This window comes from Excalfactoria chinensis, chromosome 20 (assembly GCF_039878825.1).
Source record: "Excalfactoria chinensis isolate bCotChi1 chromosome 20, bCotChi1.hap2, whole genome shotgun sequence".
Classification (NCBI taxonomy): Eukaryota; Metazoa; Chordata; class Aves; order Galliformes; family Phasianidae; genus Excalfactoria; species Excalfactoria chinensis.
In genome coordinates this window covers 6,165,743-6,179,971 of record NC_092844.1, presented here as the reverse complement: position 1 = coordinate 6,179,971, position 14,229 = coordinate 6,165,743, and the positions used below count along the sequence as shown (strand labels likewise).

General features: G+C 49.5%; 2 protein-coding genes across 6 annotated transcripts in view; one reads left to right on the top strand and one right to left on the bottom strand.

Annotated features, from left to right (window-relative positions):
- Positions 1-149: 149 nt before the first annotated feature.
- MRPS16 (mitochondrial ribosomal protein S16) lies at positions 150-1,973 on the top strand. 2 transcript variants are annotated; one of them, XM_072354185.1, is made up of 4 exons: positions 150-261; positions 328-588; positions 658-808; positions 1,713-1,973. In XM_072354185.1, exons 1-4 carry the CDS (start codon positions 249-251, stop codon positions 1,723-1,725), a joined length of 438 nt encoding a protein of 145 aa, XP_072210286.1. In that variant the 5' UTR covers positions 150-248; the 3' UTR covers positions 1,726-1,973. The 2 variants fall into 2 exon arrangements, with proteins under 2 accessions (XP_072210286.1, XP_072210287.1); XM_072354186.1 differs by having other exon boundaries at positions 658-834.
- A 147-nt stretch (positions 1,974-2,120) lies between these two features.
- The window catches only part of SLC45A1 (solute carrier family 45 member 1), a 27,384-nt gene continuing 15,275 nt past the window's right edge, over positions 2,121-14,229 (bottom strand). For 2 of the 4 annotated variants that reach the window (XM_072354176.1, XM_072354178.1), the window contains 8 exons: positions 9,525-9,934; positions 8,680-8,772; positions 8,051-8,275; positions 6,855-7,594; positions 5,503-5,656; positions 5,033-5,209; positions 4,323-4,528; positions 2,121-4,256 (listed from right to left, as the gene is read on the bottom strand). In XM_072354176.1, coding sequence (XP_072210277.1) covers positions 3,972-4,256; positions 4,323-4,528; positions 5,033-5,209; positions 5,503-5,656; positions 6,855-7,594; positions 8,051-8,275; positions 8,680-8,772; positions 9,525-9,924 — 2,280 coding nt within the window. In that variant the 5' untranslated portion in view covers positions 9,925-9,934 and the 3' untranslated portion in view covers positions 2,121-3,971. The other 2 variants (XM_072354174.1, XM_072354177.1) reach the window with 2 other exon arrangements.

Sequence of the window (14,229 nt, the reverse complement as noted above, 5' to 3'; positions counted from 1 at the left end):
CACCTTGCCGTGCTCATCCTACGCGCTCCGTTCCGTCTCCATGTTCTGCCGGTGTCCGTTCGGAGCAGACGGTCCGTAACGCCGCGCGCGCCCCCTCCCGGCAGTTTCCCTTCCTCGGTTCTTTGGGGGCGGGGCTCCGCCCGGAAGTCAGCCTCGTTCCCGGCGCCGCGAGGGGAGTGCTGGTCGTTTCCCGTCTCGCCGGAAGTGCGTCATCGCTTCGCGACCGCGGGAGGAGCGGCAGCGCCGTCATGGTGCAGCTGGGTGAGTACCCGCGGGCGCGGCGCGCCGGGCCGAGCAACCCGTGACCTTGTGTCGCCGTCCCCGCAGGTCGCGGCCTCCTGAAGGGCTACCGAGGCGGACACGTCGTCATCCGCTTCGCCCTCGGCGGCTGCACCAACCGGCCGTTCTACCGCATCGTGGCGGCGCACAGCAAACGGGCCCGCGACGGGAAGTACCTGGAGCAGCTGGGCTGCCTCGACCCGCTGCCCAACGCGCGCGGCGAGAAGGTGGCGGGGCTGAACCTGGAGCGGCTGCGGCACTGGCTGGGCTGCGGCGCGCAGCTGTCACGGCCGGCCGAGAAGCTGCTGGGTAAGTGCGGGACGCGGGACGCGGGTCGGCCGCGGGAAGCTTCGCGTCGCTGAGCGCGGCTCGTTGCAGGCCTGGCGGGATTCCTGCCGCTTCACCCCATGACGATCACCAGCGCCGAGAGGATCCGGCGGCGGCAGCGACGAGCGCAGCGGGACTCCGTCGTGTCCCCGGCCGAGGGAGGATCGCAGGAGACCGGCACCGCGCAGCCCCCGTGTGCGCAGTGAGTGAGCGCTTCCCGTGTGCGCAGTGAGCGCTGTCAGTGAGCGATTCCCTGCGTAAGACATTAAAGTGTGTTGCGTGCAACCCTTCCTGTTTGTGTGTTGCTCCTTCCTGTGCGGGTGTTGCTCCTTCCTGCGCGTGTTGCTCTCTCCCACCTTGGATCTGAAGCGTTAACAGCCAGCTTGACGCGCAGCAGCTACAACGGGCCATTCCCAGCTGTCCTGTAGCACAGAACGTGCCAGGAGGCACCCAGAGCTTGTCATAAAGGCACATCAGCAGCTTCCATTTGCTTGCTGTGCTCCTCAGTTTGATTCACTGGCATTTAAACATGAACCTCCAGCATAGTTATGAGACCATTCATTAGCTGCTGCTTCCTCCCTCTCCCCCCTTTCCTTTCTTCTGTACACGTCCTTTAAATACAGATATCAGCATCCACAAATGACTTCCATTAAGAAACCTTTAATTTTTAAGTCGTTATCATTAAATTTTATACAGTCTAAACTATGGCACAGCATGAGATCGCTCTCCTGCCCCAGCTCCTCCCTTTTACCTCTAAGCAGCAGCCCACAGATTTAGGCAGACGAGGTAAGCGCTTATTGCAGCTCACAGCTCAGCAGTGACACACAGAGTCATTCTGTGAAATGCAACATGTCAAGGAGGAGAACAAGCAAATAAATAATTCTTGTGGTTCTTTTAATTGATTTATGGATCTAGTGCAACTTCCAAGGAATTCTGCATCATGGTGACACACGGGACACCCACAATATCACTAAAAACCCAAATTAAGACACGCTGATATTGAATTTAAAATAGAAAATGTAATATCTATTTGATTGTGCAATGCATTTCAACATAGCAATTGTTTTATAACTATATGTAAATGTATTTCCTACTCTTATTTACAGAGGAAAAGAGTGACACACGCGACCATCCAATAGAATAACAGAATATCCCAAGTTGGAAGAACCCCACAAGGATCCTTCCGTCCAGCCCCAGCCCTGCACACACCACCTGCAATTCAAACATCTGAGAGCACTGTCCAAATGCTTCCTGAACTCCGGCAGTTTGGGGCTGTGACCACAGCTCTGAGGAGCCAGTGCAGGAAGATACACTGATATACACATAGTGACGTACAGCTTGAGAAATACATTGATTTCATCCTTTTCCTTTTGTCTTTCTTTTTTTAAAGATCCTTGTTTGCAACAAACTCATCTAAAATCCAGCTATGTAGAAAATGTTCACAACCCATTCGGTGCAACAACACTGCCTACAAAACTTAAAAGGAGAAAACATCGGGAGAACTGAACCCCCCTTCAAATAGGAACAAAACAGTCCTTTGAGTGCATAAGTTTGCTAAGAATTAAATGTTACACAGCAGACCAAAACAATTCCAATCAGCTCTTTAGATTGTTGCAGACCAGGCACTCAGAAGCACCAAATGTGCTGCTCATGCAGCAGGTCCAGTTTCATCCCAAACGTTCTTGGAAATGCCTCGTAATGAAAGCTGCAGGACACCGGTGTTCCTGCAGGTGTGACAGCGGGCAGTGCCTTGTAAGCCAGAACAGATGGGAGCAGGATGAGCAGTCATCAATCTGACGCTCCTCTGTCTCTGAATGCTTGGCTTTATAAGGTCAGGAGCCTTTCCTCCAGGAAAGTAAATAGCAAATAGCACAAAACTTGCTTCTCACAAAAAAAGAAAGCAGGGAACTGATAATAAAAATGAAAGGTTCTTACACACCGTACGTTATGTTTCAAGCACTGCAGTATGCCACAACAGCTAAACATTATGCAAGTTATTTCATCCTGATATTGCACATCACACGTAAAAATGAACTTAAGTGAACAGTCAGGAACAACTCATTGCAGGAGTCAATCTCCAGAAAAAACTGCTTCTGTCCTGGATAAGAACAAAAAGAGCCTCTAAAGGGATGCACTAAAACACCCTTCAGCCATGGGAAACCTTTGCACCCTACTTGAATATGAATGCAGACTGACAAGAATCCTATAAATGGTTCCAACTTATTTGTTCCCATTTCTGTTCTTCAATTTAAAGACCACCTGCAAATTGTGTCACATTTCAGGCATTTGCTACCTCCCAAAGCCTAATAACTAAGAATTCCCACAGGTAACAAAACACCACCAGTCCAAGCAGTGAGTCTCAGCAGCTTCACAGAGGAATACGGGTCCAGCTCCAGCTGACAAACCACTGATCCCTAAGCAGGTTTTAAAACTCATAAGGTACAACTGAATGAAAATAAGGATGACGTGCCAGTGGCTTCTGGCTTTCACATAAATGATTTATATCCTTAACCTAATTGTGAGAATAAACTTTAGCTACCTAGAGAAACTTGGTTCACAAAATAAAACCAAGACCAACCCTCCTACCCATCCTGCTAACTCAACATCAGCCATTATAGTGTCAGTTAAAAGTCTAACCACAGATCAGAAACCATCACTGTGGACCACGGTCAGAACTTACAGAGCAGGTCTGGAGCCAGTTCCATCCCACGGCATCTTCTTGTAGCAGATCTGACTGCAGTTCTGTGCACATGGAAGCCCGGCTACGGGCCTTCAGAGTACTTGCGTTATGCTCTGAAGTTCTGAGCAGCACAATCCAGGGCCAGCTCTAACATGGGCAGAAGGTGAGACCCACGTGTTGCCCTCACTGCTTCCTGAGGTCCTGCAGGAATTGTAGCCCTCAACAGTCAAGGGTCAGGCAACTTCTGCTCACCAAGCTGGTGGTGCACCACAGCCCTGGTCCTCCCACAGCAATGGAGCCTCACAGCTCACTGCCAGCCAGGACGTTGGGATCCACCTGCCCAAGCACTGCTCTTCTGGGTCCCCCCTGAGGAAAAATGGCACTGCGTGGCAGTTGGAGGGAAGGTCCCACACTGCCACCAATGCTTCCCACTGCTGTGCTCACCGGTCCTGGAAACAGATCAGCCTTTACCAACTCGAGAAAGATGCGTGGTGCCGGGCAGGGGGAAGTTCAGCAAAACTGGCACACACCTTTCTGTGGCTCCCCATGCCCACTGCCAGCACGGTCCCCCACAGCACACCTCCAGTCGCTGCCATCCTAAGGGCACATGAGCCCACCTTACCGTAGTGGTTGAGGACAAGAATGGTGCAAGTGAGGTAGCCAAGGCTGCAGCAGCTTCTCCCATCTACTGGTCCTGCACATGGTGCAGGAGAGGGCTCTGCTCCTCAGGGGGTGGCAGCTCCTCAGTGGACAGGGCTGGCTCATAGATGACGCAAAGGGAGGAGAAGAGGCAGCCCAGGAAGGACACCAGGCTGGCAAAGTACATGGTGCCACTGGCACTGCCCACAGCTGCCGTCAGCGGTCCCATGGCCAGGGCCACCAGGATCTGCGCCAAGAAGTACTGGCAGCTGAGTAGGGAGATATCAACACCCATCCCACGGCGTGTACCCTCTGTGTGCGAGCCTGCAAACTGCAGGGAACACAGTGTGAGGAAGTGTCACCAGCAGCCCCGTTCCCCATCCTGCCTGGGGCTCACCTCACAGCTCTGGTAGTAGTCGCAGAGTAGAGAGTAGGGCAGCGTGCAGAGTGTGGCAAAGAGAATGCCATAGGTGGTGCACAGTGACAGTACCACGTAGATATTCCTGGAGAGTGTGGCCAACCCTGTACCCAGCCCAAAGGCCAGATACGCGATGAAGTACAGCGTCCGTGTGCTGAACCGCTCCTCCAGCTTCTCTAGTGCAGCTACAAGACAACAGTGTGGAAATGTGCAATGAACCACGACACCCAGGAGTTAGCAGGGATTCACCTTTGGGCCCCACAGCCCGGACATTGGGGCAGCCCCAACTCAGCAGCAATCATCACAGCTTTATGCAATAGTAGCTTGCCATGCAAGCACAAAGGCAGACAACGCAGTGCTGGTGGTGCATTACACCACAGAGCTCCATTGGAGGCAAAGGGCACTGAATATCACTGCACCCAAACTATGTCTCTGCTGGCTGCATGTATTTCTGGACTCAACAAACTTTCTAAATGTCACTTGTGAAAGGAACTATGTTCTAACAGAAACATGTTATCACTGGACTGCTGCCCTCCTCTTCTGTCAGACTAGGCTACAGTAAGTAGCAGAGATAACATGGTGATAACTCTATGTGCAACATAAAAGCCAGAGTTGTTACTGCAGAAATACCACTTAAGGACCAGGTGTATCTTTCTGATAGGAGTGTCCAGGATGACTGTACTCAGTACCTGAATAAAAAGCAGCACTGAATGCATAGATGCACATTCCCCAGCAGCCCATGGTGACCCCAGCGTTGTACTTCTGATATTCATCTGAGTTGTGAGGGGCTTTTGGATTCCCTTCAAACACTACTTCTCCCATGAAGTCGGTGTAGAAGAGCAGCATCCCCTCAAATGAGAGCCATCCTGAAAGAAGCCAGAAGTAACCCATTAGGACTGCAGATTATCATCTTCCTCTTGTATGCCGTGAGTACTACAATACAAACCACAACTGAAAACAGTTCATTTAATGTATTACAAAATGTTTAGCAACATCCACATTTATGAAAATAAATAACAGAAAGTACCTCATTGGTGAGTGTACATGGAACAAATTACATTCTCTTCAGTTTGCAGCCACCGCAGAAATAAAATACTTACAAAGAATCACACAACACAGACTACCTCATGGTGAAAACAAGAATGAACGTTTCCATTACCTAGGAAGTGGTTGATGCAGAGGTTACGAAGAGCTTTGGGCATGTGGCAGATGGTTGAGCAAAGAAGTCTCATGGAGAGCGGCTGCTCAGAGGTCTCTCCTGATCCATTCAGCTCACTCTCATACTTAACACCATCCAGCAGGATATTAGCAACCTGCAACATAAGAACTTCCAGGTCAACAAACACTAAAAGTAATCCAAATGACCTTTGAGCAAACCTGTGCAATATTATTACGCATCTACCTAATGATCTGAAGGTTAAACTGCTGCTCAGTTGTTCATCCGGGGATTAAGAACAGTGTACTCAGCTAAGAACATCAGCAAATTCAGCCTTAGAACAAGTGTTAAATGGCAGCACTGTGCTACAGCTTTGAGTGTACTTGAAACAGTACTCTGTACTGCTCCAAAGAATTTGGTGACCATGTTCAGACGCCAGCGTAGGGAAAGCAGAAATTTCATGTCTGTTAATATGAGCTGTACCCACAGTCAGGTGAATTTGGTCCCTGAAGTTTTAGAGAAGGAAAAATGGACAGTTTTAACTGAAACACATTGTCATTGCTCACTGCCCTCGGTGGCTGATTTCTACAGGCACAGTGCATATAAAATAAAATCCTGGCCCTAACAAAGTCTGCTCTCACCAACTGAAAAGTACAGCAACAAACAAAAATCAACCAAGCAGAACCAAAAAGAAACAAACAAAAGAAACCAAAGCCTCTCCCCCCTCCCTCCCCAAAGGAAAAGAAAAAAAAGAAAACTAAACAGAGGACAGTTTACCTCATCCTGGATCATAAAAAAATGGGTCAGCATACAGAGGTCTCAGACATTCCAAGTAATCACCAACAGTGGGAGGTGAGGTCAGAGTCTTATCCCTGGGTAAAGAAAACCTCACCTCCCTGATGGAACCAGATGCAATGACTGCCATAAGGAGAAGCTCATGGGAGATTCCTATCCCTGGCCCTATCTTGCAGGTATTTCTGTGGAAAGGGAAGATACAGGCTCAATAAAAATGTGTCCTTTTCTGCTCTCACATGGTAGCTTCCTAAGTGGTGGAGGAGAGCTAAAAACGCCAGCCTAACATTCACACACGGCCTGAAGAGGAGGGGAATGCTTCCATATCTGCTCTCTTAACAAAGGCACATGAAAGACCATTAACGAATCATAATTCATATCCTATCCACAATTTGTCCAACCAAGTCACTGCAGGTACTCTGTTCCTCCAGTGACTTTTACAAGCAAACTGTCAAGAGCAGCTTCTAGCAATGAACTTGTGCACTAAACATTTCAAAATCATACAAAGAGATTAAACAAACACTTGGGTTTACATGGTCGTATAATTGATTTTCTGCCCTTACCTGTTGGCTGAATGTTACATTTCTTCTTCTGCTATTTTCTGGACAATGTCCTGTTACAATATCTGGAATGGCCAAGCTCTGAGGTCTTTTCAGAATGCCTGATGACCGTGGCTTTATTGCATCCAGGGAGCCCACCCTCAGTGCCTCTCCATCAGGCCCTGGAATTATGCTCCTCTCCCCTTGCTCCAGAGTTCCATTTTCTTGTTGGTAACAACCATCTGGCAGCCGAGGAAAGCTGACACTGACAGGCTGCCTGGGCAAGCTAGCTGGAAGTGCTAAGTAACTACTGTGCCCACCTGTAAAACAGTCTATAAGCACACTGTCAATATTTGAAGTCCCAAATGATGATGCAAATTCGTTAATTCCTGTCAAGGAATTGTCTCTGCTGATAAAACTGCCATACTTGGGTGTGAGCGGGCTGAGGGGAGAAACGGGGCTGGTAAAACTTGCATATAAGTGAGCCGAGTTATGAGAAGCAAAGTTTTCATTTCCACCCTCTTCAAAGAAGAGAGGTGGAGAAGGAGGGAGAGGAAGACTTGGACTCTTCATCACCTTTTTCTTCCTGCTAAAGGACCCTAGGGGTCTTTCTGGAATGCTAATTAGAGTCAGCACAGTAGTAACAGTCAGTATTATTGATGTGAAGACATAGATGACACGCAGTTGCCCTCCCACAGCTTTTCCAAAACTGGTTTTATCCCAATGTATTCCTCCAATAACATAACCAAAGCCACCTCCAAGACCTGGTGGAAAAACAGAGCTGAGATTATCTTCCCTGGCCAATCCACGAAGTCAGTAACAGCACAGTACCATTTGTCGCATCATTTATCAGTAAAATCCAACGTGCTACCTCTGTTTTATCACTTAACCCCTTTGCAACTCAAATGCAGTAATAAACACACTTATCTGCACCACGCGGTGGTCTTTCCGTACAATGAACAGAAAGAGAGAGAAGGACAGTGATGCAAAAGCAATGGCATAAATAATTTTAAATGCAAGTTCTTCCTTTGCTGAGGACAAAAAAAAAGCCACAAAAGCCTTCTGCAGTAAACAACAGCCTTCTTTCAAAGTTGATTCTTGCTTTCTCCACAGGTACTCAGCTTACGCAAGTACATGAGAAGACCAATAATTTACACTCTGCTTTCTCACAGAAAGGCTTTTTGGACTCATGTCATCCAGGAAGCATCAAGAAAGCATACCTGCTAGCAAAGCATGGATGTTGAGGCCCCTGTCTTGATCCACTGGGCTGCACACATCCATCATGTAGGCATGGCTGGGATTGTCTGCTGAATCTGCACTGAAGTCCATGAGGACAACACCACAGACTGTAAGAACGATCCCCCATTTGTGGTTATTCACAGTGTCAGACAAGGCACTCCCAATATCTCTGCCGTTCAGCATAAGTGAGAGCCCAAGCAGCGCACCTGGGAATAAGAACAAATTAAATTAGAATCAACCACTTCCAAACAAGAGAAACTGCATCTTCCCACATTCTCTAAAAGCAGACTTGTAGTAAGCACTGTTGATCCTGTTCATATCATCACAGACTTGGGGATGTATGTGGCTCACCAAATACACATAATCCTTGCACACTGCTAAACCTTACAAGTGCCTGGAGTCGTGGCTAGTCAAAGAGCAGCACTCCTGACCTTCAAAATGTCACCTCTTCTGACTGACAGGACAGTGGATCTCCAGCTGACACAGCATCATCACCTCAGTGACATTTATCATCTTCTTCAGACCCACAATACTTGAGAGGCCCATAGCTACATATCATAGCAGAGAGGTGCATCATCATCTACCTTGCAATCATTTCTACAATACACACCTATTGCTAAGACCAGAATGAAAGGTCTTCTCCTCCCAAATCGGGATGTGCATCTGTCACTCCAGGCCCCCAGCAAAGGCTGCAGCAGAAACCCTAAAAAAGGAAATCACCAATACATTAAATTCTTCTACAAGTCTGTTTCACATGGGTTTTAAATGGGTAAGTTAGAAGAGAGTTAAAGGCAGGACCCCGTGGCACAGTACTATCTCCAGTCAGTATCAGTCACTCTATACTACAGAGTCTAGTGCCTGGCATTTCTCACACTGGGGACTGGATAGTGTAGTGCACCACTGCCATCCAGGACTGCTATGACAATGCAGTTCACTCTGTGTCATCAGCACAACAGAGTTTGACACCAGCTGAAAAAAGGACAACCTTCCTGCAGTGAAAATATACTCCCATCCCTGCCTCTGCGCTAAGTAATCCACTGACAGTAGCAGTGGTGGTTGACAGCCTTTCATCACTGGAATATCTCATTTGTTCTGGAAAATTCAACTAGAAATCATTCGTTTTTAGACACACCTGTGGGCGCGTCTCTGTACATTTCTTACCATAGGGATGTAAACGGATGCACCCATCCTTTCTGCTATTTTCTTTTTAAACATATGAACTGAGTAACAAGGGCTTACTCTTGCACAGCATGTAAAAGAACAGACCTTCTGGTCATACCAGGCTCATTTCAGGTTAGACTATTTTCCGTTCAGCTGTTTAAAGCTATGGCTAGTATTTCTTAACCGTGACATCACAAGAATATACTTCTGAAGAGCCGAGGCAGAGAAATCCATATGTATCCCCTGCAGGGCAGAACAAAGCAAGAGGAAAGGAACAGTGTACCCAAAAGTTACCTAGTATGGGGCTGATGAACCACACCATTCCGTACAGCTGGTCTGGCAGCCCCATCTGAAGCAACACAGGTGTAACATAGGCCGTTTCCATGGCATAGCTAAACTCAAGCCCAAAGAGAATACACCCATTAAACAGGAGTTCCAGGAAAGATCTCTGAGGCTGGAGATCCCCAAAGCCAATCAAGTCAATAGGACAGGGAGTATTTGGCGGTGGTGGCGGCGAAGGGCGGATTAATTTTCTCCTTTTCGGATGTCTCTTGAAGTTATTAGCCCGGTGACTTATGTGCTGCGTGACTGACCCAGAATAGCCTGGAACCTGTGACCTCCACGTCTCCTGAGGAACCACACTTGGCAAAAGCGCACCATCGCTGACAGGGGTTGTTACAGATGGTGGAATCATGGCTGGGAGTCTGGAAAAAAAACAGCTCAGAATAAAATGGTTGAATAAGAAAAGCTTTGTGGAATTTCCTTAGCTGAAGTTCAAGCCGTTTCTGAGTATTTCACATATTGGGTGCACAGCGAGCAGAACCCTGATGGGCTGAACTCCAGACCAACAGCGCCATGAGATACACGCTGCTCTCACCTCCAGCTCAGCGCTCCGTTCTTATCAGTGACCTGGCAGGCCACAGCACTTCACAGCCGCAGCATAGCACTGGGCACAGCAGGGCCTTAGGCTGCTCCCAAAGTACACCATGACCATTAGAGAAATACTGGATGTTCCTTCCACACCTTTTATTAAAAGCGTAGGAGAAAGCAAGTTCAGCCCACTAGCGGCCCCGCAGCGGTGTGCAGCCCCCCATGCTTCCCACCACCAAACAAACCAGCCCAGCCCTGGGAGATCCCAACTGCAATATACAGGTAGGCCGTACCCTCAGGTACCGTTATTCATCACCCCGCGGCTATCACGGGAGCTCACCCAGCAGGGGACCAGCGGGCCTCCCCGAGAGCAGCCCAGTGGACACAGCCGGGAGCACGAACGGCACCATCCGACACGGGAACGTCTGTGCCGCCCTCCCGCCCGCCCCGAGGGCTGCCGCCCACAGCGCCGCCCGGAGGAAACCCGGGACTGCATGTAATGCGGTTATGCGGCTTTCTGCGGCCGGGAGGCTTCGGGGAAGGCAAAAGGCCGCGTTCGGCAGCGCAGGGCAACGCCTTCCGACAGGACCTCAATGACAAACCGCACAGCTGCCGCAGCCGCTCACCACGTTCCAACTCTCGGATCCCGTCAGGCCCGGACCGTCACCCGGGGCGGACACAGACAGCCGTACCCGGCAGCTGACGGTGCCCGCCGAGGCTCTGCGCTCAGCCCGGTGCTCCGCTCCTACCGCCACGAGCCGCCCGTCCGCACCAAGCGCCGAAGGCCCCGCGCGTACCGCCGCCGTCGTTATTCCCGCGGAGCGCCGCGCACCGAACGCGGACGCGTCGGGCCGGACTCCCACGGCCCCGCGGCACCACAGCGGCGCTCCGGGCCCAGCCCCTCGCGGCGCCTCCGCAGCCCCGCGGCCTCACCTCGGGCCCGGCCGCACCGCGCCGTGACGCCGCCGCAGCCGCTCCCCGACCTTCCCCGGCGGCGGAAGCGGCCGCAGCGCGGGCACCGCCCCCAGAGGCGGCTCCGCTGCCGCGAGCGTGGGCCGCAGCCGGGAGCGGCGCCGGGGGTGGCGGCCCGCATGTAAGGAGCCACGAGGCTGCTGGCGCTCAGGAAGCACTGGGACAGTGCTGCCCTTCGACACGGGGTTTCATTCTTAGGCTGCCCTGCATGGAGCTGGGAGTTGGACTCAATGACCCTCATGGGCCCTTTCCAGCTCAGGATGCTCTGTGAGATTTAGGCCAGATAAATAAGTGCTTTCGTTCCTTTGCCAAATGCGAATTAAATCTCCTTTCCATATGTACTACACTGAAGAAATAAGTTTATATGCTGTAAACGCTCGGTCATGTCATCAAGGTCTGTGGCTCACACTGTTGAACACAGTGCATACACAAAGTACAACAGCAAGAAACCAAAACAAGTTTAAACAAGCATTTCAATTATGTGTTCTTAATGCTTATATGCTGAGAAGAGTTTACCATGTAAATTAACACCACCCTGGCTTCCCTTACATGTCAACTGAGTGGGTTCAAGGAAGTCAGTGGGAGGCAGATACAACAATGTGAGAGCATAAAGAAGTCACACACATGGCAGCTTACACACCACCTGCACGTCTGGCTCTAGCGTTCCGTCATATGGCTTTAACAGCTCAGGTAAAGCAGTTCCTGAGTGTGGATTCCACCAGAATCCTAGACTACCTACACTAATGAATGCAATTCACGAAGCAGAGACAGCCCCACAGCTGACAAACACACAAAGCAGGGCACAGTAAAAGCTGGTGAACATTCCTTAATGTTTTTATTTCAATAAACCAGATTTTTAACAAAGCACCAATTCGGTGTGTGACAAACTGGAACGCTGCCATGGCACAAACATCAGTCACCTGTCAGTCTAGGCTAGAGCTGCTATACCAACCTGAAACAAGAGATCACTGCCTTCCCTGCCATGCTACCTGAACAGCTCGATTCCTTGCTTCTTGTATGAATCCTGTGAGCTACAGCTTCCGGCCATCGCATCCTGTCATTATAGAGATCAAAGCTTTCCTGGCTACCAGCAGTGTTATTTGTGCAACACAAACTTCTAATCTACCGAAGACGGAGAACAGAGTTTACATCATAAGCAAGTCCCAGAAATCCTCCAATCGCTGCTTCTCTGAAGGCCAGGCACAGGGCAGCACAAGGACTGCTGGACTGTGGGATGGAGGGGAGCAATGGCAGGTGAAGCAGCACACAGAGGACAGGCCTACGACACCTGGTTCCGGACAGGTGCAGCTAATACTGATCCAGGCAGGCCCAACACACCAGCACTGCCCTTGCTGGGACAGGCACCACGCAGCAGCGGCACACAGAGGTGCTGCAGCAGGCTGTGTTCTCCAGCAGGGGCTCGGGGCTGGCTGAGCGGTACACACACATGCAGGGAATTCCACACTCATGCAAGAAAGGCAGCATGGCACTGATATGAAGGGCACTGCAGGGACATGGGAGGTGTGCCTGCCTTTTACTGCGCATTTATTAAGACTCTTATAAACTGGCTGTGTAACTTGTTTAAATTGACTTTGGGAGCCTATGGGAAGCACTGCCCCACTTCCCTGTGTTTACCACAGAGGAAATGAGAAACTCACCAGGTCCCTAAGGCCAATTACTTTCTTCAAAACCCAGCACTGTTCTATGTTTCTGACTCAGTGCACTGTTCAATTTTCAGCTGAGATGGTATCTGTATCGCATTACAGGATGAGCTGCAATAGCACTTGATGTTAATTGCAATGCACAGACTGCTCCCTTCTGTCCTTTATTCCAGCTATCAAGAAAAACCAGAAAGTCTGCTTTTGGTGTTTTTAATTTAGCCTCTTCCATCCATACTGACTGCCTATCAGACAGGAAAGGCAGAGGGTGTCATCTGTACCTGCCTCTGCACAGCTCCTCAAGCCTAAGGAGAAATATTGCTACCAAATCTAGTCCATGAACCTGAACCTTCTGTATTGTCAAAAGGAAAGGAAACAACATACTTCAACATGAGCTACAGCATCTCCTTCAGTTTAAAATCACATCACTGTACCAAGCCAAAAGGCATTTTTTCACCTTCTCTGCCCTGTTTCATCATTTATAGACAGTATGAGAACAGATCAATTCAACACAGGTGGCAGAGCAGCTGTTTACTTCTGTTTTGCACAGCATGCACCTATGTAGCAACACACCCATTACATAACAGTAAGCCATAAACTATAATGAGTCAGACTGCTAAATCCATGCACTGTGTAGATGAGATTTTTACTCCCATCACCTGATAATATAATTGCTTAATTAGCTCCTCCTGAATGTCATGGCTATGGTAGAGAAATGTTCCCATGCAGGACACGGTAAATCCGAATACAAGAAGCAAGTGAACAGTGCAAAGGTAAATGATTCCTCCACAGCAAAACAGATGCATCTTCCAGTCATATTTCCTATGCTGCTCCTTGATCTAACGTTTTAGGGACAGAACAGAAACAAGACAAAACCATAAGAGTCCGGTCACAAAAACACTATCTGGGGAAGCCTCTCCAATCACAATGATTCCCCTAACTCAGCTGATTCAAATATTGCACAGACATTTCTTGTTGGCTTTTTCCCTGAAATTCTGCTACATGCTTCTGAAGGTAAAGGGGTGATCCCTGTGCTGGCAGGGTTTCCAGAACACCTGCTGCATGATGCTATTGCTTTCCTTCAGGCAAGTGGAAAAGACATCGTTAAAGTGGTGCTTATTGCACAGAGCGACTCCACAGCCCTCTGGGCAACCTGTGCCAGCGCTCCACTACCTGCACAGTAAAGAAGTGGTGCTTGATGTTTAGGCAGAACCTTTTGGTGTTCCAGCTTATGCCCAGCACTTCTTGTTCTGGCAGTGGGCACCACAGAAAATAGTATGGCTCTTCTGCACTCTTCCTTTGAAGCTGATAAGATCTCCCTTCTTCTGAGCCTCCCCCAGGTTGAACCATCCCAGCTCTCAGCCCCACCTCACAAGAGGTGCTCCAGTCCCTTGATCATCTTAGTAGTCCTCTTTTGGACCTTCCAGTTTGCCTAGGTCTCCCTTGCACTCGGGGGCCCAAACATGGACACAGAACTCCAGGTGTGGCTGTACCACTGC

Coding starts and splice junctions, on each gene's coding strand:
- MRPS16 (XM_072354185.1), top strand. Junction 589..657: donor GCCGGCCGAGAAGCTGCTGG/GTAAGTGCGGGA, acceptor GGCTCGTTGCAG/GCCTGGCGGGATTCCTGCCG.